The sequence below is a fragment of the Arachis stenosperma genome, chromosome 7 (genome assembly GCF_014773155.1).
Source record: "Arachis stenosperma cultivar V10309 chromosome 7, arast.V10309.gnm1.PFL2, whole genome shotgun sequence".
Lineage (NCBI taxonomy): Eukaryota > Viridiplantae > Streptophyta > Magnoliopsida > Fabales > Fabaceae > Arachis > Arachis stenosperma.
Genome location: NC_080383.1, coordinates 15,094,487 through 15,122,263, shown reverse-complemented (window position 1 = coordinate 15,122,263; position 27,777 = coordinate 15,094,487). Strand labels below are relative to the sequence as shown.

General features: G+C 38.0%; 1 protein-coding gene, 1 long non-coding RNA gene and 1 pseudogene across 3 annotated transcripts; 1 reads left to right on the top strand and 2 right to left on the bottom strand.

Annotated features, from left to right (window-relative positions):
- Window positions 1–2,336: 2,336 nt before the first annotated feature.
- LOC130940191 (uncharacterized) lies at window positions 2,337–5,321 on the bottom strand (annotated as a pseudogene).
- A 566-nt stretch (window positions 5,322–5,887) lies between these two features.
- On the top strand, window positions 5,888–6,979 carry LOC130939460 (uncharacterized). The gene is made up of 2 exons (XM_057867564.1): window positions 5,888–6,053; window positions 6,525–6,979. Exons 1-2 carry the CDS (start codon window positions 5,888–5,890, stop codon window positions 6,977–6,979), a joined length of 621 nt encoding a protein of 206 aa, XP_057723547.1.
- Window positions 6,980–14,718: 7,739 nt separating this feature from the next.
- Window positions 14,719–17,039, bottom strand: LOC130940193 (uncharacterized). 2 transcript variants are annotated; one of them, XR_009070238.1, is made up of 7 exons: window positions 16,947–17,025; window positions 16,611–16,866; window positions 16,391–16,432; window positions 15,713–15,884; window positions 15,496–15,609; window positions 15,233–15,372; window positions 14,719–15,149 (listed from the first exon to the last, which is right to left on the bottom strand). It is a non-coding gene; the product is annotated as an uncharacterized LOC130940193 (long non-coding RNA). The 2 variants fall into 2 exon arrangements; XR_009070237.1 differs by having other exon boundaries at window positions 16,611–17,039.
- Window positions 17,040–27,777: the final 10,738 nt, after the last annotated feature.

Here is a 27,777-nt window from a genome sequence, read left to right as displayed (position 1 = left end):
TATTAAAGTGTCCAGTTAATGGGTCTCTCATCTTATAAATTCCTCACTCTTCCTTCCTTTCTTTAATGTGGAACTAATTTCAACACTCCTCACACTTGCAACACTAACAGAAAGATAATGAATCAAGGGTAAAAAAATTATCTAAGTAACGTGATCCAAACCCTTTTTATAAGAACTAAGAAAGAAAGCGTTCTTTATACCAGTCTATGTACTTCAGGTTCGTAAGCTTAGGAGGATTTAGTGTTTTAAAGAAAAATAGTATTAACGTGTTTGCAATAAAGGGACTCGGTTTCGGAAGATTGAGAGGTGACCCAGTGTACTAATGAACTGGGTTACCATCAACATACTATAAGGACATAAAAATTGAAGCCAAATATGTAAAGTTATAATTTGAAAGTTGTAACACTTGAAAACCTACGGGCACGAGTTAACAAGGAAAAAGTGTACGATGCATGAGCATTTTTCCTATCTTTTCTTAATAATTTCAATGTGGCTTTGTTGAGTTTTTATGAGATTTTGTTGTTTTACACCATCATAAATGCTACTTTGAGTCGTACTGCTATTTTGTTAATTACAGAAAAAATTCAGACGAGAAAAAAAGTGAGAAAAATACTTGCTGTCAAGATGGCGATAAATGCCACCCCTCGGCATTTAGCTCTAGGTGTCTCGTAATTTGTGCAAGGACTCTGTGAAAGTGACGCTTCTGCTCAATGTTTAGCGCTAAGACTGTGTCAAGCAATTCTACGGAAGACATTTTTTTGTTTTTAATTTAAAAATTAAATTAAAAAAGATATTAGTAGGTTTTAGAATTTTAATTTTATATCAATTAGGATTAGATATAAAAGGAAAAAAGATTAAGCCCTTCGAACTCCCTTTTTCTTCCTCTTCCTCATTCCGCATTTTTACACGTTTTTACTCGAGGTTCCATGAGCAACTAAACATCCATTGTTAAAGTTAAGAGCTCTGTTTATTTTAATAGATTAATACTATTGTCATTCTACTCTTAATCAATGCACTGATTTACTCATAAACTAGAATTGGACTTAATTTTCTAATTCAAATTAAATGACCAAGAAATTAGCAGTTGATTGAGTTAGAGGAGATTAAATTACTAAGGAATTAGGGTTTGATCACTTAAGATTTGCTATGAATTGAATCTTTGCATAATTAAAGAAGTTGATAAGAATTATTAATCCGAAAATTTAAACATCTTCAAAGCCCTAACTATTTTCTCATATTATTTTCATCAACCATTCACTGTTTGCTTCCTTGCAATCTCTGATTTACTGTGTTAGGCTATTTGAACTTGAAATCACTCATTTTAGCTTGTCTAACTAGCCTAATCACTCAACTACTCAACTATTGATGCTTAATCCATTAATCCTCGTAGGATCGACACTCACTCACCTCAGTTATTACTTGATACAACTCGATGCACTTGTCGGTTAGTTTGTGGTATTCATAAATCCACATCAAATTTTTGGCGCCGTTGCCGGGAATTAACTGTGATTGATAATTACCCGTTGTTTGATTATGTAGATTAGACTTTTTCTTGATTTAATTTCTCATTTTTTTTCTTTTCTCCTTTAGTTCGAAATTTTCTTAGCTATTTTTATTTACTTTGTTCATTTTATTTTCTAAATTTTCTTCTATTTAATTTTGAAAATCTTTTAGTATTTTCTTTAATTTTATTTTAAAAATGTTCGCATCTTTCTATGCTTTATTTAGTTTGTTTTATTTTATTTCTTTTATCTGATTTACTTCATTGAAAATTCTCTTCATTCTGACGTAGAGATTTTCGCTTTTTCTTATTTTCTGTTTATTCATGAGTAGGAACAGCGACAAGGAACCTCTTCTTAATTTCGATCCTAAGATTAAAAAGACTGTTAGAAGACGCCAATAGCAGGCTAGAGCTTATAGAGCTGCTGAAAGTCTCAAAGAGATTTCTGAAAAGAAAATTAAAGAAATCACTATGGAGCCAAACAACAACAAAGTTGTTATTCTTAATACTCCTAATGCTCCTGAGCAACCTAGGAGAACTCTTGGTTCTTACACTACTCCAAATCCTACTTTCTATGACAGTAGCATTGTTGTGCCTCCTGTAACTGCTAATAACTTTGAGTTGAAACCTCAATTCATCACTTTGGTGCGATAAAACTATCAGTTTTATGCACTCCCGCAGGAAGACCCACACTGATTCATCTCTAATTTCTTGCAGATTTGTGAACCAACAACAACAAAGCCTTGTCCCACTAAGTGGGGTCAGATACATGAATCAAACGACGCCATTGTGCTCTGTCGTGTATCATGTCTACAGAGAGACCGTTTACATGTAGATCTCGTTTGACCACCTCACGGATAGTCTTCTTAGGTCTTCCTCTGCCTTTCGCTCTTTGTCCATCTTCCATCTCATCCACCCTCCTGACTGGATGTTCTATCGGTCTTCTTCCCACATGTCCAAACCACCTGAGACGCGATTCAACCATCTTTTCCACAATGGGTGCTACTCCAACTCTCTCCCTTATATCTTCATTCCTTATTTTATCCAATCGCGTATGACCACTCATCCATCTCAACATCTTCATCTCTGCCACACTCAGCTTATGTTCGTGCTCCCCTTTAGCCGCCCAACACTCCGTACCATACAGCATAGCCGGTCTTATAGCGGTGCGATAGAATTTACCTTTAAGTTTTAAAGGCATTTTTTTGTCGCATATAAAACCAGATGCACTCCGCCATTTTGACCAACCTGCTTGGATCCTATGATTTACATCCTATTCAATCTCTCCATTATCCTGTATGATGCACCCAAGATACTTAAAACTTTTAACTTTTCGTAGGATGTTTTCTCCAATCTTCACCTCTATATTGGAGTTTTCCCTTCTCAGACTGAACTTACATTCCATATATTCCGTCTTGTTACGGCTTATGCACAGACCATACACTTCTAGAGCTTCTCTCCATAACTCCAACTTCTTATTTAGGTCTTCCCTTGACTCTCCCATAAGGACGATATCATCGGCAAAAAGCATGCACCATGGCACAGGCTCTTGGATGTGCTCTGTGAGTACATCCAGGACTAATATGAAAAGGTATGGGCTTAAGGATGATCCCTGGTGTAATCCTATACCAATAGGGAATTCTTCCGTCACACCACCTTGAGTCTTCACACTAGTTGTGGCCCCATCATACATGTCTTTAATTGCCCGAATATATGCGATCCTTACTCTCCTCTTTTCTAAAACCTTCCATAAGACCTCCCTTGGTACCCTATCATATGCTTTTTCCAAATCAATAAACACCATGTGCAGATCCCTTTTATTACTACGATATCTCTCCATCATCCTTCTTAATAGGTATATCGCTTCAGTGGTAGATCTGCCTGGCATAAATCCAAATTGGTTCTCTGTTACTTGTGTCTCTTTTCTCAACCTCCGTTCTATCACCATTTCCCATAACTTCATAGTATGACTCATAAGCTTAATCCCTCTATAGTTTCCGCAACTTTGTATATCCCCCTTATTCTTGTAGATAGGTACCAAAGTGCTCTTTCTCCACTCATCAGGCATCTTCTTTGACCTTAAAATCTCATTAAAAAGCTTGGTTAACCAGTTGATGCCTTTTCCTCCAAGACCCTTCCAAACCTCAATCGGGATATTATCAGGTCCTACTGCCCTGCCATTTTTCATCTGCTTTAGAGCCTCTTTTACCTCGAAGTCTCGAATCCTTCGATAGTAGTCAAAGTTTTGATCTTCTTCCCTTGTGCATAGTCGACCAAGGCTCGGAAGAGTCTTCTGTCCCTCATTAAATAACTCGTAGAAGTAGCTCTTCCACCTTTCATTAATCTTCTCCTCTTGAGCCAACACCTTTCCATCCTTATCCTTTATGCACTTAACCTGATCCAAATCTCTCGTTCTTCTTTCCCGACTCTTTGCGATTCTATATATACATTTTTCTCCTTCTTTCGTGCCCAAAGACTGGTAGAAACCCTCATATGCTCTTGTCCTTGCTTCACTTACAGCCACTTTTGTCTCTTTCTTAGCCGCCTTATATTTTTTCCAGTTATCTGCATTGCGGCATAAAGACCACTCTTTAAAGCATTCCCTTTTTATCTTTATCTTTTCTTGTATACTCGCATTCCACCACCAGGACTCCTTGTCTCTTGGTCCTATTCCTTTAGATTCACCAAAACTTTCTTTTGCTGTTCTTCTAATAACTTCTGCCATCTCCCTCCACATCTCTTCCGCGCTTCCATTCCCATCCCACTTTGCCTCTTCTCCTACCCGTCTTAGGAAGCTTCTTTGTTCCTCACCTTTCATCCGCCACCACATCGTCCTTGGGTTCTTCGTATGATGTCTTTTCCTCAACTTTTGCTCAACGCGAAAATCCATGACGAGCACCCTATGTTGTGTTGTCAAACTCTCTCCCGGGATAATTTTACAGTTAATGCAAAATTTCCGGTCGACTCTCCTCAACAAGAAGAAGTCGATTTGAGAGCTTGTCATGCCACTCTTATAGGTTATAAGATGTTCGTCTCTCTTTTTAAAACATGTATTTGCGATGAGAAGATCAAAAGTTGAGGAAAAGTCCAAAATAGTTTTACCCTCGGCATTGATCACCCCAAAACCATGGCCTCCGTGAATACTCCCATATCCAGTCACTTCTCTCCCAACATGGCCATTTAAATCTCCTCCTAAGAAAATCTTATCTCCCAAAGGTATGCCTTGAACCAAACTCTCTAGATCCTCCCAAAACCTTATCTTGTGTTGTTCGTCCGAACCCACTTGCGGTGCATAGGCGCTAATCACATGGAAAGCACCTCCCTCCACCACAAGTTTGATAGAGATGATCCGATCTCCCACCCTCTTGACATCCACTACGTCCTTCTTCCACTGCTTATCCACAATTATTCCAACCCCATTCCTATTCTTCACCTTTCCTGTATACCAAAGTTTGAAACCAGAAGTATCCAACTCCCTAGCCTTTGCACCAACCCATTTCGTTTCTTGTAGGCACATAATGTTAATCTTCCTCCTTGTCATGGTGTCCACCACCTCCATGGACTTTCCTGTTAGAGTGCCTATGTTCCATGTCCCAAATCTCAACCTTCTGTCGCTTCGACCTTTACCTTTTCCTTTGTGAACTAGCTTATTTACCCTCGTCTGTTCACGAAAACGCGAGAACCCTTGCTCATTTAACACTACATCCGGGCACCGATGCAGCGGCTCTTGCTTCGACACCGTACTCGAGCCATACGGCGCGTTGCTTCCAGGCAACGACCTAGCTTTAGCGCAATAATGTCTTTGATTCATGTCATGGGGGTTCGGCTATAATTTTATGTTGGTTGCCGAAGACCTAACACAACCCTCCTCCTTTATCCGGGCTTGGGACCGGCTATGTACCGCAAGTGTAACATAGGCGGATTTGTGATACAATGAAGACTAATGGAGTCCTTCCTGATGTTTATCAGTTGTTGCTCTTTCCAATTGTTGTACGGGACCGAGTCAAGCGATGGTTTGATACACAACTCAAGAAGAGCCTGGATATATGAGACAATGTGATAAGCAGATTCTTGACTGAATTCTTTCCACCTTAGAGGCTGACCAAGTTAAGGACCGATGTTCAGACCTTCAGACAACAAGAGGGTGAATCTCTTTATGAAGCTTGAAAGAGGTACAAGGTTATGCTCAAAAAGTGCCCTCCCGATATGTTTCCAGAATGGATACAATTGCAAATCTTTTATGATGAGATTATTTAGACCGCCAAGACTTCTTTGGATAATTATGTGGGGTGATCTCTTCATATGAAGAAAACCATTGAAAAAGCTCTAGATTTGATTGAGATGGTTACTAACAACCAGTATTTATACTCTTCTGAGAGAACCGCCATGAGAAAGGGAGTCATGGAACTAGATGCTTTGGATATTATTATTACTCAGAATAAAGTCATGTCTCAACAAATAAATGCCATTACTCAACACTTGGGTGGATTACAAGTTTCAGCTATTAATACCCAAGATGCTCTTTATGACATGAGTGGTAGATTTCCTCAAGGTGAAAATTATTATTATGGTGAATTTGCCTCTGAACAGGTTAATTACATGGGTAATTCCTCCAAACTCCCAATAATGACCTTTTTCCAAGATTTAAAATCTAGGTTGGAGGAATCACCCAAATTTTGGATGAAAAAATCAACCACATAGGCAACTAAATTTCAACAACTCCTCTCCTCAGGGTAATTTTCATCAAAGCAATTTCAATAACAACAACAACCGTTAGTTCCAATCCATGCGCCCTCTCCTTCTCGAAAACCTTCTAATTTGGAATCTCTAGTTGCATAACTCTTCAAGAACACTAATAATTTCATGCAGGAAACCAAAACTTCAATTAAAAAATTGGAGGTTCAAATGGGTCAGTTAAGCAAGCAAGTAACTGAGAGGCCTCCACACACCTTCCCCATTAATACAGTGTCCAACCCAAGAAAAGTGTAGAAGGCCATACATCTGAGAAGTGGTAAGGTAGCAGGTACAGAGGCACAGGTTAGTAAGGAGTCGGTTGAAAAAGAAGCTTCGGAGGAGACTCAGAACAAAGTAGAGCACGTCTCTAAGAGGCATCCAAACAACCTTTTTCCGATTGATGTTGAGCAATACAAAGTGAAGTCTCCAGTGCCTGAGTACAAGCTAAAAATTCTATATCCTAAAAGGCTTCAGAAGGCATCCAAAGACAACCAATTTTCAAGATTCCTAGAAGTCTTCAAGAAGCTTCAGATCAGCATCCTCTTTGCAGAGGCTCTGGAGCAAATGCCTCTCTATACTGAATTTATGAAGAAATTGTTGATCAATAAGAGAAATTGGAAAGAGAGTAAAACCATGGTGCTCACCAAGGAATGCTGTGCAATTATCCAGCAGGATCTCTGTGAGAAGATGCAAGATCCGGAAAACTTCTTAATTCCTTGCACCATTGGAGATATTACTATTTAGAGGACATTATGTGATCTTAGAGCAAGTATCAATCTCATGCCACTTTTTTTTATGAGAAAGCTCCAAATTGATGAGGTAAAATCCACTAGAATCTCTCTTTAACTTGTTGACCATTCAATTAAATTTTCTCTTAGAGTTGTTGAGAATTTATTAGTGAAAGTAAAACCCTTTATTTTTTCTGCTAACTTTGTAATACTGGATATGAAAAAAGATGTGAATGCTTCCATTATTTTGGGAAGACCTTTTCTAGCTACAGGAAGATCTCTTATTGATGTGCAAAAGGGTGAATTGACTCTGAAAGTCAATGATGAAGAGGTTGTCCTTAATATGCTTGAGACCATGCAACATCCTAGTGATTCTGAGGAATGTATGAGAGTTGATTTAATTGAGCCATTGATTCAAGAAGTCTTTGAAGTGGAAGAGCTTGATAGTGTTTTGAAACTCCCTTCAGATGATGGTTTGCTAGAGAATGATGATTCACCACCACAAAAGGGGAAAACATACACACATGCTAAGGAGGAAGGCCCACCCAAGCCTGAGTCGAAGCCTTGCCTCCCTCTCTTAAGTACGTTTTTCTAGGCGAGTAGGATTCCTATCTAGTGATTATTAGCTCCTCTCTGAGTCATGATGAAGAGGAGGCGTTAATACAGGTGCTTAAAAGCCACAAAACAGCTCTTGGGTGTACCATTAGTGACTTGAAAGGAATAAGTCCGACTATGTGTATGCACAAGATTCTACTTGAGGAAGATGTTAAACCCGTAGTGCAACCACAAAGGCGGCTAAATCCATAAACAAGTTATTCCCAAGAAAAGAGGTGTGACAATGGTCAAGAATGAGAAGAATGAGCTAATTCTCACACGAATCATCACCGGGTGGCGTATGTCCATTGACTACAGGAGGTTCAACACTGCAACTAGGAAGGACCACTTCCCCTTGCCTTTTATTGATTAGATGCTTGAGAGTTTAGTTGGACATGCATTTTATGATTTTTTATATGGTTATTCTGGATATAATCATATTGCAATGGACTCTCAAGATCAGGAGAAGACGACATTCATTTGTCCTTTTGGTGTATTTGCTTACCGAAGGATGCCGTTTGAATTGTGCAATGTCAAAGCAACTTTTCAAAGGTGTATGCTTTCAATATTTTCTGACATGGTTAAAAAGTTTATTGAGGTATTTATGGATGATTTTTCTGTATTCGGTAATTCTTTTTATTCTTGCCTAAGACATCTTTCCTTAGTCTTGAAGCAGTGCCAAGAAACAAACCTTGTTTTGAACTGAGAAAAATATCATTTTATGGTGACTGAAGGTATTATTCTTAGGCATCGAATTTCACGTAAAGGAATACAGGCTGATAAAGCTAAGGTGGAGGTAATTGAAAAATTACCACCACCACTAATATAAAGGCAATCCGGAGTTTCTTAGGACGTGTAGGTTTTTATAGAAGGTTCAAAAAGAACTTTTTTAAAATTGCTAAATCTCTAAACAACCTCTTGGTTGCAGACATTCCTTTTTGCTTCAATGATGATTGTTTGCATGCTTTTGAAACTCTGAAAGCCCAGCTTGTCTCTGCACCCATCATAACTCCTCCTAATTGGGATTTACTGTTTGAATTGATGTGTGATGCCAGTGACCATGCTATAGGGGGCTATCTTAGGGCAGAGACAAGACAAGCTTGTGCACGTCATTTATCATGCTAACCATATGCTAAATGATGCACAAAATAATTATACAACTACAGAAAAAGAACTACTAGCTATAGTTTATGTTTTTGATAAGTTTAGGTCCCATTTGATTGGTTCTAAAGTTATTATTTATACTGATCATGCTGCTCTTAAGTACCTTATTACCAAACAGGATGCTAAACCAAGATTGATCAAGTGGATTCTCCTTCTTCAGGAGTTTGATATTGAAATTAAAGACAGGAAAGGGTCAAAGAATCAAGTGGTTAACCACCTTTCCAAGATTGAGCCTAAAGATGTCGTGCAACAACCCACTTCTGTGAATAAGACTTTTCCTGATAAGCAACTCTTTGCTACACAAAGATCCCCATGATTTGCAGATATTGCAAATTACAAGGTTATGAGGTTCATCCCAAAAGAGTATACTAAATAGCAAGTGAAGAAGCTGCTCATTGATGTCAAGTATTTCTTATGGGAGGAACCCTATCTTTTCAAGAAATGCTCAGACGGTATCATCCGACAATGTATTCCGAATGAAAAGGCACATCAGATTCTTTAGCATTGTCATGGTTTCGAGTACAGTGGCCACTTTGATGGTGAGATGATAACAACAAAGGTCCTCCAGAGAGGTTTTTATTGGCCAACTCTCTTTAAAATGCTTGGGAATGTGAGAAAATGTGACAAATACCAGACAGCTGAAAATATTCCCAACCATAATAAGATACCACAATAGGGACTATTAGAGATTGAGTTGTTTGATGTGTGGGGTATTGACTTCATGGAACATTTTTCTCCCTCATATTCAAACAAATACATTTTAGTGGCAGTGCATTATGTGACCAAGTGGATAAAAGCAGTATACCCACTAATGATGCTAAGGTGGTGATGAGCTTTCTTCAGAGATATATTTTCAGCTGGTTTGATGTCCCAATGACACTAATCAGTGATAGTGAAAACCACTTCTGCAACAAACAGCTTGACTCTCTTCTTCAGAAATATAAAGTCCGTTATAAGGTAGCTACCGTCTATCATCCTCAAACAAGTGGACAGGTTGAGGTCCCTAATAGAGAACTCAAGATGATTCTGGAGAAGACCATTAGTGCTTCAAGGAAGGACTGGGCTAGAAAGCTTGATGATGCTCTCTAGGCATACCGAACGGCTTTCAAGACTCCTATTGGCATGTCCCCATATCATTTGATCTATGACAAAGCCTATCACTTGCTAGTGGAGTTGGAGCACAGAGCTTACTGGGCAACAAAGTTCCTGAACTTTGATGCCAAAGCTACAGGAGAAAAGCGACTCCTCCAACTCAACAAGTTTGATAAATTCGAAAACTCAACATATGAAAATGCTAAGCTCTATAAGAAGAAGACAAAGGTGTAGCATGATAAAAGGATAGCCACCAGAACATTTGAGCCAAGCCAGAAAGTCTTACTGTTTAATTCAAGGCTTAAGATTTTTCTTGGCAAGCTGAAATCTCGGTGGTCATGACCGTTTGTAATAACTAGAGTGTCTCCTTATGGTCATGTGGAATTCCAAGAAAAAAACTTTGACAGGAGGTTCACTGTCAATGGCCAGAGTCTACAGCACTATTTTGGAGGTGAAGTTGATCGCCAGAGGTCTGGTCATCTACTAACCTAGCAGAGCTGATCGTCAAGCCAGTGACGTTAAAGAAGCGCTTTTGAAAGCCAACCCAATCTTTAGTATCATTTGATTTTATATTTATTTTGATTTTATTTAGTTTATTCTAGTTATTTATAGTTTTCCTTTTTATATTTATTTTAGTCATGCAAAGTGTTTATAACAGGAATAGGTGCAATCAGAAGGGAGTTCAGAATACTCTAGAGGAGTTTCTATTCGGGTGCCTCGGTGCTAAACGTTGCGACCTGGCGTTTGGCACCAGAAGGCACGCATTTTGAGGCAGTCACTATGATGGTGGCACTAAACATCGAGACTTGACATTTTGTGCCAAGACACACGCATTTCAAGGAGAAGCTACAGTCTTAGTGGCGCTAAACATCGAGACCTAGCGTTTAGCGCCAAAATGCATATATTTCAAGGAGAGGGCACTGTCTTAGTGGCGCTAAACGTCGAGACCTGGCGCCAAGGCTGCTCCAATTGATGATTTAGTCACTGTTTTGGTGGCGCTAAACGCCACTATCTGGGTGTTAGGCGCCAGGGTATATATATATATATATATATATATATATATATATATATATATATATATATATATATAAAGAACAAAGCAGAGGCAGCTCTAACCGCCGAGACTTAGCGTTTAGCGCCGAGTGCGTCTCGAATACCCCTTTATGGGGATTCAAATTTTGAATTTGGGAAAGGGTATGGGCCCCACTTTTACACCACCTCCCTCCTTGCCCAATCATCTCCCCCCAACCCCCAAATCTCTCTTCCTCAACGTACACCCCACCAATCCCCTTCAATTCCATACAATTCTTTTTCTCCCCGTTCATTCCCATTCCATTCCCCAACCCGTAACCCCTTCCCCTTTTCTTTATATAAACCCTCTTTTACCCCACTCCATCACCACTTATCACTACCTTCTTATATACTTTTTCTTTCTTTTTCATTAGCACCCCTTTTTACTTTCTCTTCTCTTTTACTCTCTTTACTCTAACCAAAATTATTTTTTCTTGTCCCTTTACTATACAAATATTCCCTCCTCTATTTTCTGATTTTGCTTGCTCGGGGACGAACAAAATTTTTAAATTTGGTGTTGTCGCACCACTTGTTCTTTGACTGTTATACATGGCACCAAAGGAAGGAGAGTCCTCTTCAAGGATGAGGAAGGAAAAGGCCCCTCAGACCGGTCCGTTTGACACCAACCGGTTCAGCTCTAAAGTACACGAAGAGCACTTCTTTGAGATCACCAGTAAGAAGAAAGTGATTTGAAAAGTTCATATTAATCTCAAGTCGGATAGATATCCAGAGATTCAGGAGCATATACAGAGAAGAGTCTGCGGAATGTTCTTTAACCCGCAGACTGAAATGGGCCAGCTGAAAGTCCAGAAATTTTATGAAAATGCATGGGTTACATATAAGCATGTGCGGGATGTGAATCCTAGTACCAAGAACTACCGCACTATGGGAAGAGGGAGGATTCTGGACTTCGTCCCAAAGAGTGTAAGGGAGGCAATCCAACTGCCACCTTTAAGGAACGATGATCACTCTTACAGTGAGAGATTGAGTGGCGATCGGAGGCATGATCAGATTCTTGCAGACATATGCCTCTCGGGAGCCCAATGGAGGCTGAATTCAGAAGGGCAAGCAAATCAGCTCAGGCAACAGCATCTGAAACTGGTGGCTTGAGGATGGTTGGAGTTTATCCAACACTCCATCATTCCGACTAGTACTGCTCTGAGATTACCGTAGATCGGGCTTTTATAATCCACTGCATCATGCTAGGGAATGGGGTGGAGGTGAAGATCACAATTCCATAGCAGATATACAGCATTGCCTCCAACACTTCCACACACCCCCAAGCTGGCCTTCCTACATCTCGTCCACCGCCTTTGTGATGCCTCAAGAGTGCGCCTAGAGAATGACATTCTCAATCCCACAGAAAGGCCGATCTCTAGGAGGACTATGGAGTATGCAGAGAGTATGCATGAGCCGCGAGAAATAGGCCCGCAGTTGAGGGAGAGCAGGCTCCCCATCTTCAGCAAGAGTAGCCCATGATGCCTCAGGGACACTACTTCCTACCGCAAAAGTAGTGGCATCAGCTAACCTCTTCCATTGAACAGCTGAGGATTGGCCAGGAAGGTCATGGTGCCCTCTTTCAGTAGGTTTTGACTGAGCAGCAAAGTCAGTGCTAGAAGCTCTCACAGATGAAACTTGACATAGGATGACTGAGAGGATACCATGGAGCTCAGCCTGATGGAGTCGACGACCACCAGGATTGACGACCACCAGGATATTTGAGGTGGTTGAGTCTTTCGTCTACTTCTCCTTTCCGTTCTTATTTTGTTATTTCCTGTTTTCTATTGATTTACTTTATTTCCTTTGATTGATCTTTAGTGTTTTCGGTCTATTTAGTTTATTTTAGTTGTTTTTATTTTTATATTTATTTTAAAAAAAGATGCCTCATGTATAGTTTACTGAGCTTAAATTCAAAAAAAAAGAAAAAAAAATGGTGTAATGCATGAGTAGTTGAGTTTATATTTAGAATTTTCTTATTTAATTAGATGGTGTAGTATTTAACTGTGATTTTGAATACATGAAAAAGAACAGTGCATATTTAATCTTGGAACAAAGGATGTCAATTCATTAGGAACAAGAATTTAGAGAAGTATTATGAATTCTCTAAAATTAAACAAGAAGTTGATCCTTGAAACAAAAAAACAAGAAAAAAAAATAAAAATAAGGCCCAAGACTCTGAGCATTAATGAATAGGAAGGTTAAATATAATCAAAGCTCAAAGAGTTGTTTTCCTAACTATATGCTTGTAGTATGATTGTGTCAAGGAACTCTTGAGACAAAATACTTATAGTCAAAGCCAATTGCAAATAAAGAGAAGCCAAATGCTCTGAGCACCATTGACTGGGAAGAATCAATAGAAAAATCAGAACTCAAAGAGTTCCCAAATTAAGTGTTTGTGGTATTTCTGTGTCGAGCAAAGCATGAGACAAAACATTTAGAGATACGACTAGGTTCAAGGTGCAAAGCATCAAAGAAAAGAAAAGAAAATGTTATGTTCAACGATTAATTATAAGTTAAAAGAGAGAAGATTCGTAATATTATTCGGATTCTAGTTCTGAATGATATTGGCATTCCTAAGCTCCCAAGGGAAAGTGAAATGTCAAAACTATTCATGATTACAGTGTTATCAACCCCACTCATAAGATAGAGTGGAGCTTAATTGAAAAGTCAACTCTTAGGCAAACCCACATCTCAGGTTCATATTGTTTTCAATTGCTTGAGGACAAACAACAATTTAAATTTGGTATTGTGATGCGTGAGCATCTTTTCTATCTTGTCTTAGTAATTTAGATGTGGATTTGTTGAATTTTTATGAGATTTTGGTGTTTTATACCATCACGAATGCTACTTTGAGTCGTACTGCTATTTTGTTAATTACAAAAAAAATTCGGACAAGTTTGACAGATTTTGTTCAAAAGAAAAGTGAGAAAAATAGTTGCTTCCAAACTAGCAATAAACGCCACAAGCCTCAGCATTCGTGCAAGCATTATGGGAAGCTGGCGATAAACGCCACGAGTCGACATTTAGCGCCAGGTACCTCGTAATTTGTGCAAGGACTCTGTGAAGGTGGCTATAAACGCCACAACTCGGCGTTTAGCGCCAAGTGATCCGAAAAGTTGAAATTGCAAGGACCACACGGGCAACAACAATCCACAGAAGATTTATTTTAGATTTTAGTTTAATTTTTGAATGAAGAAAAGATATTAGTTGGTTTTAGAATTTTAATTTTGTATCAATTAAGATTAGATATAAAAGGAGAAAAGATTCAGTCCTTCGGACTTTCTTCTTCCTCTTCCTCATTTCGCACTTTTACACTTTTTTACTCGAGGTTTTTCTCTAAGCCATGAGCAACTAAACATCCATTCTTAAGTTTAGGAGCTTTGTTTATTTTAATAGATTAATACTATTGTCATCCTACTCTTAATCAATGCACTAATTTAAATTTAAAGATTGATTTCGTTCTCATTCTAGGAATTAGAGTACATTGCAAGATAACTCTTTTTCTATTTGAATTCTTGTTGAATCTTGGAAAAATTATGTTACTAGAATTACTGCTTGAAATCAATTACTCACAACTCTCTAATTATCTGGATTTTCATATAATCGCCTCATTTTTTGATACTTAGGATTTGTGTAGCTCATAAACTAGAATTGAACTTAATCGTCTAATTTAAATTAAGTGACCAAGGAATTGGCGGTTGATTGAGTTAGAAGATATTAAATTACTAAGAAATTAAGGTTTAATCACTTAAACTTTGCTGTGAATTGAATCTTTGCATGACTAAAGTAATGATAAGAATTGTTAATTCAAAAATTTAAACATCTCCAAAGCTTTAACTATTTTTTCATACTATTTTCACCAACCATTCACTGTTTACTCTCTTGCATTCTCTTATTTACTGTTTTATGCTATTTGAACTTGAAACCACTCATTTTAGCTTGTCTAACTAGCCTAATCACTCAACTATTGTTACTTAATTCATTAATCTTCGTAGGATTGACACTCACTCACCTGAATTATTACTTGGTATGACCCGATGCAATTGCTAGTTAGTTGGTGGTATTCATAAATCCGCATCAAGTTTTTGAAATTGAGATCCTTGTTCTGAATGAAAGCATGTTTACTATTTTATTGTTTTTCTTTAAGGGGATAGCAGGGTGATCTTGACCGCTATAATATTAGAGCTCATACCTTGAGCAATCTCAGATCACGAATGGAAATTGTCCCATCACCACTCCCTGAGGCAAACATACAACTAGCCAACCTACTCGGTACAATCAAGTACAAAGTAAGAAAGACATAGAAGGACATTGAAATAGAAGCATCATAAAGTGAATGCATTAATACCTGTTCCATGACATTACATTCACATCAGCATTATGAGCTTTAAAAGATGTCGCTGGCAACTTCCCCCATCGGGTATCCCATATAGCAATGCTTCCATCCACGGAACAAGAAGCAAAAACATGAGGCTCTGTAGGGCTCCACTGCAGGGATTAATTGCACATACATCTCATTTTACATAAGAAAAACTACTTTTACATTGCAGATAGGACTGCAAGAATATTTGAACTATAAGAGCAGCTAATGCTTTTTGCATTAGTACATACTTAAAGATCTTCAACACTAGCAGTATGCCCAACAAATGGAGTTTTGTCAATATTCCATGTTGCAGTAGCCAGCAGACATAGGTTCCCAGAGATAAATTCAATTATTGCAATCCCCTAAAAAGCGTGACTATTGTCAAGCCTCATATTTCACACAAGACGACAGACGTGCTAGAGTAAAATGTAGCTAAACAGAGAAAAAGAAATAACCAAATATTACCAGATACGAGCCTTCCGGCTCCGGGAACAAGAAGACTCCAGTCTATAGCATAGCCTTCATATTTGTATTTATGTTTATAAAGGGGGGCCTGATTAAAAACTGCAGCAGCTCCTTGGACACCCTCTGTTTCTGACTCTGCTAGAGCATTCAGATGAGAGCTTAAGTCCCAAACCTACAAATCAACAAGTTAACTACCAGACTGTATACTAAACCGAAGAAGATATGACAGAGAGTAAGAATGAAGTGGAAGTAAACTTCTATGATTGAAAAATATTTTTATTATAACATAAAAATGCATCTTTCATGTTAGTTGCAGCTAATAATTAAGGAGTTTTCAGAAGTTTTAGTATTTTTTGTGCAATTAGTACTAATCAACCACATTTGCCTGGAGCTAGAATTTATCATATCTAATTATACTATTTACTAGCTTTGAAATTTGTCAGAAATGTTGTATCGCTAATTGTTGTAGAACAAATGATAGAAGCATGTAGTCCTATTTGGTGCAAACAAACTTATTGCTTGGGGTCCCATTTGGTTTCTCTATAAAGGACTAAACAGAGTGCCATAATAGAAAGATTTATATGAAGTTGAGCCAAAGTTTTATGATTCCATATTTTTCAAAATTAAGCCTGCAAGTTATGTAAGCACATGATAGTAACTAAATGAGCAAAGTCCTACCCACAATAGAATTCCAATAGAATTCCAAGAAGCTTTCTCCGCCTTGAGTGCATCCAACATCACAACAATATGAAATTGTCAAACAATAGAAGTAAAAATGAAAACAGATAGAAGACCCAAAACAATTAGATATACAAAGCTTGATATCAACTTCTACGTGAAAGTGGAAAATGATAATTAATAGCAAAAACATCAAAGTTGATTAAATCTTTAAATTCACCTAAGTCCCTGCCATGAAATATACAATGTGGGGGAATTATGTTCGAACTAAGCCCAGAGTGTCACGAACAATATCAAAGCTGTTAAAATATATTCAGCTTTAGATTATGCAAATTCTACTCAACAATGCTTTGATCGTGAAGAGTGTTGTAAGCAGAAGGATCACACTGAAGCTCCTCGCCTTCCTCCAACTTGTCCACACCAGGATGTTGCGGCACCGAAGAACACGAAGAAGAACCTTCCCCTTTCTTCGAAACCTGTATTCACTTTTGTTCCACAAAAATCCAAGACAAAAAAAAGAGCAGCAGAGATTAAATTGAGGTTGAAGAAGAGGAACCTTGTTCATTCTCTTGGCTTTCGTACGGTGTTGAATCCCGCGAGTCATCTTCAAATTAGTTCAAGTTCTTCGTAACGAAAATGGGGGTTTACCTGTTTCAAGGGTTTTTGCCAATTTTATTTTACGGTGATTTGGACTTTACGAGTTGGTATTTACATTTTTTTTAACTTATCTAGTAAGTTTTAATTTTTTAAAAATTATTTATTTTTATAATTTTTTAAATTAAATATTAATTTTTTTTTTAAGTATACATCACTTTTTAAATATCATAGCATTTACCAAAACGGGCCTGCTACACATACAAGCCTACAAGCAAATAAGTTGGCCCAGCCCAAACAGAAATCACGCGCATGAAGAGAGATAAGATGGCGCGTCAAAATCACGCGCTCAACATTCGAACGGTTACGTATGGCAGACTCTTCCACTTCTTCCACTTCTTCCATTTCTCAAGGCGCTTTCAAAACAACGAAACCCTCTCATTTTCGAGCGAAAATCAAGTTTCAAAATATAGAAATCGTAGTTCGAAAACTGCATCAAAACACCATCAACCTCTCTGTGAAGAATCTGAAGAAAAAACAAACCAAGAATACTCAACGTAAGTCCATTAAAATACTGTATATTTTAATTTTCTTCTACGTCGTTCTTCTAGGGTTTACTATTACTCTTGCTTCTTTGTTACACTATTCTAAGTTATACGTCGTTCTTCTAAGTTCTACGTCGTTCTACATTGTTATTCTAAGTTCTCCTGCTATTTTTGTTGATTTTTGGGGGTTTATTCCGTAGATTCGGGGATGTAAACTGCTTAACCTTGTAATGTGGCTCGATATTGAAGCATGGTTGAGTGATATCTGACTGATATCTATATGGATGTATCTGAATAATATCTATGGGTGTATCTCACTGTAATCAATGGGTGTATCTTGTTTGACATCTTTGGGTGTATCTGAATAATATCTATGGGTTTATCTCACTGTTATCAATGGGTGTATCTTGCGAATATCTTTGGGTGTATCTGACTCATATATATGGGTGTATCTTACTGTTATCAATGGATGTATCTTTTTGTTATCAATGGGTGTATCTGAGTCATATATATATGGATGTATATTACTGATATCTTTGGGTGTATTTTTAGTTTCAGAGAAAATGGCAGGAAGAAACCAAACTAAAGACCTTAAATGTGCCACACATCTCCTGAATGATAAGTTCAGAAACATGACTGAGGAGAAGAAGGCGATTGTGAGGGATCTTGGATTCGGTGGGTTGATGCACATCCCACCACTGAGGGTGGATCACCAACTCTTAAGGGAGCTGGCAAACAACTTCAAACTTGGGGAGAACAAACTGAAGACAGGATATGGTTCTTTCCAAATAACCCCAAAAAAAAATAGGTGATGCGCTTGGCATCAATGCAACAGGTAATTAGCTCAAAATTATAGATGAATATTAAGTTGTTGCTTGGGTGTATATTAACCTGATGCTTGGGTGTATTTGAACCGACTTGGATACTTTGTTGTCTTCCTTTTTGTAGGAGATCTATTTCCTGAGAAAGTTGACTATAAGAAACTTTCTGATGATGACAAAATAATTTATAGAAGATTCTAGGGTAAGACCCTCAAAAGTCTTACCGATGAAATGATGGAAATCGGCGTTGGCAACGAAGAGGAACGCCTGATGTTCAAGAGGATATTCATCCTCTACATACAGATGGCGTTCCTTTTGCCAACGACGATAAACAAAATATCGCCCGTGCACCTGGTCCCAATTTTTAAGATGGACGGCATAGAGGAGAGAAACTAGGGGGGCATGTTTTGACCTTCATGATCAAGGGCATAACAGACTATCAAGAGAAGAAGAAGAAGGCAATCAATGGCTGCCTCTTCGCCCTGATGATAATCTACTTTCATCTTTCAAAAAACAAAGGCAAGAACAGGGTTGAAAGACCACCAAAGCCATGGATTGCCAACAGTTGGTGGAAAGAATGAATGCAGAGAGAGAGGAAATTTTGGTGAGTAATCATAATAAGTTGGTGTATTTTATTTACCCGAATGGTGCTAACTAAAATATCTCATGTTTCAGGGGATTGTGAAGTTGGCAGAGACAAGAGAAAAAATGAGAAAAAAAGAAAAAAAAGAAAAAAAACAAGAAATAAAAAAAATAAAAAAAAGGAAGGCGAGCCCAACATCGTCTTCGGACACAGAAACTACTGACAGTGACACTTCTACCTCTGAGTCTGAGGCTCAAGAAGACTCAGAGGATTCGGGAAGAAAACACCCCGGCAAAAAGGGAAAAAGTAAGTACCATACTTGGGTGTAATTTCTTTTTCGGTTTGGGTGTATTTTGTTTGTCCACGTTGGGTGTATGTAGCTTATTAAGCAGGGTGTGTTTCGTTTGCTGCGTTGGGTGTATATTGTATATTTAGTTGGGTGTATCTCGTGAATTCATTTGGGTGTATTTTTAGTATGTTCTAAATGACAATTGTTTGCCTTCCAGAATGGACTCAAGAAAAAGAAAGCAGAGGCAAGAGGAGTCAGATTCTGACTCAGAATCTGAATCTGAACCAAGTGATGAGTAATGTCCTGAAATTATTACTCCTTTCTTTTGGCTTCTTTATAAAGATTTTGTGTATTAACTGAAGTGTCTTTTATTGACTTATAGGAGCGAAGAATCATCACCTGGGAAGAAGGAGAAGAAAAAGAAAAAAACAAAAACAACTCCAAAAAAGTAAGCAATTCTTTGGATAAAATTCTATGATAAAATTAATTTTTTATTTCTGATTGGTACTGTTTTTTTTTTTCCACCCAGAACACCACAAAAAAAGAAAAAAGTTGTTGTGGAGGATTCACTTCCTGAAGAAGATCAATACTTTGACGGGTACAGTACCTCGTAAGCTATACTACGGTCTATCATCGTAATTATTTTTGTTAACGTCTTATTTTATGAATGTAGTGAGAGATATGAAATATCGAGTGACGAACTTGATGAATGGCTAGGGGAAAACGTTCATAAATCTGCTGCAGAGGGGTATGTCTTGCTGGGCTGTGTATTTGAGATTTTGGTGTCTTTTGTTTGCTAATAACTGTATCTTGTTTCGCAGGGACAACCAAGCTGACCTGCGATCGACAGAAGGTCGCTATGTGTGCTCTGAAACGTAAGAAGCTTTATTATTTAATAAAATCTTGTTATCATGATTTGGATGTATTCTGTGAAACAATTTGGGTGTATTTTGTGGATCAAGTTGGGTGTATCTTGTTTACTAAGTTGGATGTATATTTCGTTTGAATAACATGAAATCTGTTTAGACTACCGGCTGTGAACTTGGAAGTGATGATCCTTCCTCTCAAGCACGCACAGAACAGAGTAGTGTAAACCAGCCGTCTCAGAGCATGTAATTTCTCTTTCAAATAACCGTTACTTTTGTTCTTCTAATAACTTCTACTTCTAATTCTGTATATATTTTTTTTAGAAAAAAAAGCCCTTTATTATTTTATTCAAGAAAAAAAAGGCAGCAAAAAAAAGCAAAAACTGCAATTATGTAAGTTCTCAAAAAACAAAGCCCGTCTTCTTTTTGAATTATTCGGGTGTATTTTTTGACCTTCTTTGGGTGTATTTTAGGTTGACTCCGAATGATTCCAATATAATGGTTGTTAGGGAACAAACGCCGTCGGAAGCGCTTGCAATGTGAGTTTTCCAAGAATATTTCAACCTTATAACCTTATTATTTTCAAATACGTTGTTAACCTTTCATTTTTATTCTTGTTTAGAGTCCCGATCCAGTTTTTTGTGCCGGCATCCCAGCAAACAACCACTGACGCAGATTCCGAACCAACCCCTATGCTACAGATTGAAGGGGCTAGAGAAACGTAAGAAAATAATATTGGGTGTATATTTATTTAGAGTTTGGGTGTATATTTGATAACAGTTTGGGTGTATATTCTTCCTGATTAATTTTGTGTAACTGTGCAGCACTCCTGAAACCCCCAAACAACTTCAAGAAACAACACCCAAGCTTCCCCCAGCTCCAACAAAAATGTAAGTTCATTAGACTAGAATCAATCTTTGCTTATCATCCGTATATTCTTATTCTTACTCTTATTCTTATACATAATGATGCAGTCATCCAGACGCAGAGGACGCTGCTGCCCTGTTGATGATGGCACGGACAGCAACCTATGTTCCTAAAACAGATCCGGGGATGCCATCATTCAGCCTCGGATTGACATATTCAAGCCAGGAGGGGGCGTCGACGCAGGAGACAGAAAGGGAAAAATCTCCAGAAACTGCAACTATGCTAGAACAATTGGACAGTTTGGTCCAAAAGTTAGCAAGCAGTGCGTCAAAGGGAAAAGACGAAAGTCCACAAATTCAGAGGGAGACTGGGGGAGAAAGTTCTGCAAAGTTTGAAACTCCTGGGGGAATAAATCAAATTCCGGATGATATGAAACAAAAGTGCTACATCTGGGGGACGAGACTGAAGGAAGACGCAGATGGCAATACTAACAAGTATGAGGAGATGTGCACTCTAATTGGCCAAGGAGAATACATTTTGATCAGAATGCACCTTGCATCCCTCCAGGCAAAAAGTGATATAGAATCTCAGGTAATTTTAGACTAACATTAATGTTTTTACACCAAAATCAACTGCGACGTTTATTAATGTAAAATTGATTTCGGCATATATTTCTAGATTGTATCTTCCATCTGCCTCATCCTAAACCAGAAAAATGAAAAGAGGTTTCAGGAACAAATATACTGTCTCCCCCCTGATATTGTGGTAAGTGTTACTTCTACGAACTTTGGGTGTATTTTATGCTTTGATTTGGGTGTATTTTGTGCTTTGATTTGGGTGTATGTTGTGTATTTTCGGTTTTTCATTTCTTGTATCGCAATTCTTGCAGAGCATGGCACTTTCGGATCACCCAAGGGGGGAATTCATATCCCCAAAAACGAACAAAGAATTCAGGGTGGAAGCCTACCCGAGTTTCATTGAATTCATAGATAGAAAAAAATTAAGTTCGCATCCATATGTAAGTTTTCGTTTCGTAAATTTCTTAGTACGCTTATTCACTTATATGCCAAATAAAATAACAGACTGTTGAAATGTGGCAATCCTTCAGATTTTTGCTCCTGTTTGCCACTCGGGACATTGGTGGTTATGGCTGATAAATACAACAAAGCGGAAATGTCAAATACTTGACCCGCTACACAAAAAAGCTTCAAGCGATGAGAGAAAGGACATTAATAAATTCACTGTAAGTTGCCTCTGTCTTCTTTACTTTAATAGATAGGTCTATTTTGAAGGTTGAGTTGGGTGTATATTCCATATTCAGTTGGGTGTATCTTGTCCATTCATTCGGGTGTATTACTGATTTGTTTTGGTATTTAAGGGATATGTATTTTCAAGATTGATAACATATGCCGGCGGGAAACCTCTCGAGAAAGGCGAGAAGGAGAAGGAAATTAAAGCCTCATATGTTAAAATTTCAGGCCAAAAACAAGGTATAAATTTGTGACTCTGAACATTAAACTTTCCTAAATGAGATTTGTAATTTATTTTCTTCGTTTTCAGCTATGACTGCGCTATCTACGTAATGAAGTGGCTTGAGTTAATAGACCCGGAAAACATTAAAAAGGGGAAGTATGAATGGGATAATTGGACACAGGTAACTGTCTTTAGAACTATATAACTCTGTATTACTTTACTGAATTAATATTTCTGTTTAAACATAACATACTTTTTAATTGTAGGAGGAGGTGGACCACTATAGAGTGGAGTATGCTTCCCGGATACTATTCAGTGAGATGAATACACAGAGAGATCGGGCAATTAGAGAGAGTAGTGCTATAAGGCTGTCGGAGCCATCCTCTGTATTATTGAGTCCGTTTTGTCAGATTAATTCTGCTGATATAGAAACTGGGTAGTTTGTAAATTGAACAAATGATGTAAATATTTGCCATTTATCAACAACTTCTATTCCATGTATATTTTTTCCCATAGTTAAACTATCTGTGCTGGTAAACTGTCTGTGATGTATTCAAAAACTGTATTACAGGTGGTAAAACATAAAGCAAAAAAATCAAGGCATACGCATATTATAAACTGTTACACCCAACGCAAGTCTAATAATACACCCGAGGTTGAATAAAATATACACCCAATTGTCTGTGCTGTATTCAAAATGAATGAATTACATGTACTAAAATATGAAAAAAAACATCAACTGAAATATACGCCCATAAACCTGTGAATTTTTACAGCTTTTGTTCTATATGTATCTATATATGTGTCTATATGTAAATTGTCAATTAACAAAAATACACCCAAAAGTAACAGTGATTTTACACCCATACTCTTTATAACTATACACCCAAAGAGTTATTCCCTGCTGCTGGTACCCTGAACTGATAATTTATAACTTGTCCCTGATATTGGCTGCAACTTGAATGCGCCACTGATGCAGCATCAAACAGGTTTATCTGAATATAACACTCACGCATTAGCTAAACTATTAACTAGAAAAATAAACTCAATCGCCACAAATTTAAAGAACATTACATTTACCTCGCTTAAAACTTTCGTCTTCTTCTTTGTGGCATTTGCAATCTGTTTCTCCAGCTTTGAACCTAGCCTGTTTTTGGACGTCCTCTTGTTCGAATCCTTGGCGGGCTTTGAAGCTCGTTAACGGATTCCAAGTTAGCGTCTTCGTGGGATAAAGAAGATGTCCCCTTCCTTTGCCTTTTAGTGCTTCCATCTCGGCCATGACGTTATCGTACGCACGGTGCAGAATTGCAGTCAGCTCCTCCGATTCGGAGGCAAATTCGCAAATATTTTGCGAACGAAAAACCAATTGGTCGAACCTCTTGCTTCTTGGCTCCATTAGTGGCTCGTCGTGGCTGCTCTTGATGTGTGTGTTGCCTCTTTACCTTCTTGCTCCATCGTTCCAGTATGTATCTAGGGGACACTTGGCTTACTTGTTCGAAGCTTAACACGCTTAGTGCGTGACGGCACAGTATCCCTCTCGACTCGAATAATAAGCATTGGCATTTTACCTCGGCTGCAACTGAGTCGTAGGTAACCGCGAACTTGTCGAATATTGAGCTGGAAACTTGTTCTACGACTTCGTATACTGAATAGCCTAGAGCGGAATTCTTTAATCTGGTGATGCAATTCGCCTTTCCTCTGAAATGGGCTTGGACTTCCCTAAACTTTGCGTGAGTGTACGCATCTTGAAACTGAGCTTCGATGGAGGATTTGGTTGCACACGGTATGACCGTATGAAAATCTGCAGCATCTGATTCTCTCTCTGCTTGCTCCCTACTTCCGAGGCAATTATCGTACTGTTTGACGAACTGAATGAGCGAGCTGTTCCGGGTGATGTACTTGTTAAAAAATGAATGCATGCTCTCGCTCCTTTGTGTGCTTCTCATCCCTGCCCAGAAGTGGTGGTCCAGATAGATAGGAACCCATATGTGACGGTCTTCGTACAGATCTGCATAATACACCCAAACACACACAGTAAAATACACCCGAGAGATCGTACAATTTACACCTCTGCTGCAGATTTTAAAAACACATTACCTGAAAGCCACTTGTTGTCCGCAAGACCAAAATTCACCAGAAAATCGTTCTAATTCCTATCGAATGAGTCTTTGCTGTGAGAGTTCCAAACAACATGGCTCATTTGTTGTTCGATATCGGCATGTCCCTTGTACCCGTTTAATTTGCTTGGAATCTTCTTCATGATGTGCCAAATACACCAGCGGTGAACTATTGTTGGCATACAGGCCTCTAGAGCCCTTTTCATTGATGCGCACTGATCGGTGAGAAAACCTTTCGGAGCATTTCCTCCCATGCAACGAAGCCAGCATTGAAATAACCATTTGAATGAATCAATTTCTTCGTTCTTCATCAAAGAGCATCCGAGAAGTGTTGACTGACCGTGGTGATTCACCCCGACAAAAGAACCACAGACCAAATTATACCTGAAACGAATTACCATGGTCCAGAATGCAAAATAATTAGGTAAACCTCAACAAATGCTTCGAATACACCCAATGAAACGGCCAATATACACCTCTGCCGCGGATTCGTAAAAATAAATTAATTTAGCAACATAAACAGTGACAGTTTGTTACCTGTTTGTATTGTAGGTGGTGTCAAATGAAATGACGTCTCCGAAATACTCAAAGGCGGCTCTGCTTCTTGCGTCGACCCAAAAAGCCAGCTTAATCGATTGATCCTCCTCGAGTTCGATCTCAAAAAAGAAATTCGGATTTTTCTCTTTCATTCTTAAGAAATATTTCCCGAATTCCTTTGCATCTTCTTATTCAGAAACATTCCGCACTTCCCTGGTAATGTAATTCCTCACGTCCTTTTCGATAAAACTTAACTCGCGGTGACCCCCGGCAGCCGCAACAAATGATTGGTAGGTTTTGCTTGGTCTGATACCGGCCTCGTCGTTATTCTCTATCGTACGACGAATGGACATGCTTAGTTCCCTGTGCTGTTTGAGCATCTCTGCTTTGCTTGGACAGCAGGGGTGTGAATGATCCAGCACAACCTTTGAAATGATCCAAGCACCGACATCCTTCAATGTGTGTATATAAATTCTTGCAGGACAGTTTAAACCGGCTGTCGGATTAGTCTTCTCGGTTGGAGATATTTTAGATCTCCATTTTCCCTCTCTGCTACATGTAATCAGTTGATTCTTAATCTCGTTTCCCTTCCTATTTGTGCACCGAACTCTTGTAGAGAAACCTGCAGCCTTGGCGTAGTTCCTGTAAAATTTTCCGGCATCTTCAAGGGTGGTAAAGGTCATTCCGACCTTCGGAACAAGCTCGTCATCAACAACCGAGAGAGGCTGCACAATACACCGTGTCAGAACTGTGAATACACCCATAGATATGATACAAATACACCCAATCATGTCTAATATGATACACCCGAACCAAAACAACTCAACTACAGAATGACCTTTAAAGCCATAAACTGTCAATACACAGGCTGCAGAATACACCATGTCAAAAACTAAAAACACACCCAATCATGTCTGATATAATACACCTGAACAACAACAACTGAATTAAAAATAACAAAAAACCAGTAAAGTGTATATACACCCACACTTCTAGCTAAAATACACCCAAAGAAGAATTGATCTACACCCAAACGTTTGCTATAAATTCCAGGTAATTAAACAATGTTGAGCAATTTTTAAACTACACAATGCTATACAAATTACTGTAAATCAAACCTCAGGAACTTCGTTAGATCCATAATCCACTTCGCCTGGATTCAGCACACAATCTGAGCTTGAAGGATCCATTATCTTCAAAACGAGTTCAAACTTTGATTTCAGAAAACAACAAATCAAAAGAGAAAACGAAGCTCGAGTTGCAGAGAGAGAAAAAGATAACGTAAACGAAGAACATACCAGTGAGAAAAGGAGAGGAAAAGATCGATGGAGAAGAATGAGGGAAGACGCGCGAGAAGAAGAACAAGCAAATCTCAAAATAACGAAAACGAAGAAGGAAACAAATATTTTAAATTTGGAAGTTAGATATACGCGGGATATTATATAGCGCGTGTAATCAACGTACGTGGAGGGGCACGTATTTTAACTTTATTGTTTAATAAACTTGTAAAGCATACAAGCCCTAATGGCTTGTATGCAGAGCTTTTCCGTTACCAAAATTTTATTGACGTGCAATTTACCTCTTTGGCTCTTTTGAAGTTTAAAATGTGCAATTTAGTCCATTCAAATTTTAAAATTATGCAAGAAAGACCCGTTAATAGCCATGTGTCATGCACATGGTATGCAAAGTACCATTTTCATCAACCAGCCCAAACTGGCTGGACTCAGGTCGGGTCTAGCTATGAACAACCATAGGTGGATGGTGTATTCTTCAATTTTAAAATATTTCATTTGATTGAGGTAATTATATTATTATGTTTTAAAATAATTTATTTAAAAAATATAGTTAAATTATATTCATCAATAAAATATATAGTTGATTTTATTATTTATTAGTTATAACCGTTAACTAATGTATATAAATGTTAAGAAAATAGAGATATAGGCTGCGTTTGTTTCAAAGAACAGGACAGGACAAACATTGAGAGCAGGACAGGACAAGACATTGATGGACAGAGATACAAAATTTTGTGTTCTTGTATTCTGTTTGGCAATAAACTAGAACAAATTATGAAAATTTAATTTATTCTTATTTTTTTCCATTCAAAAAATTTGAGATGAAAAATATAATAATAAAAAATATAATTATGAAAAATTAACAAAAATAATGAAAGAAAAAATAAAAAATAAGTTGTGTCCCTTGTTAGTGTCTCTGTGTCATTCCTGTCAGGATGGACACAAAATACACTAATGTTTTTGTTTTATGTAAGAGCTAAACTATATACATAGAGATAGGGATAAGTATTGTTTTGGTCCCTAATGTTGAAAGTTAGAATCGAAACCGTTCAAACGTAATTTTTTATTTAGAATCATCCTTAACGTTTTTTTCGTATTAAAATCGTCTTTTTAATTTTTTCTGGACAAAAATACCCTCCACCCCTACCGGCACCTTTACCTCCACCTGCACCAACACCAATACTAGCAAGAATAACAACATCAAGCACAAAGCGAAAACATGCAGAAGCAGAAATTCAAAAAATCAAAGAATTATAAATTCAACAAATCAACACAAATTCAATAACTAAATCAACACAAGCAGAAACAGAAAACAGAAAAAATCAACACAAGCAGAAGCAGATGTAGAAGAAGAAGAAGAAGCAGAAGAAGTAGATGCAGAAGAAGAAGAAGCAGATGCA

Excerpts from the sequence above, each read along its gene's own strand:
- LOC130939460 (XM_057867564.1), top strand. The coding sequence starts at position 5,888 with ATGAGAAAGGGAGTCATGGAACTAGATGCTTTGGATATTATTATTACT. Across the intron at positions 6,054-6,524 it reads GAGTGGTAGATTTCCTCAAG|GTACAGAGGCACAGGTTAGT; the intron begins GTGAAAATTATT and ends GTAAGGTAGCAG.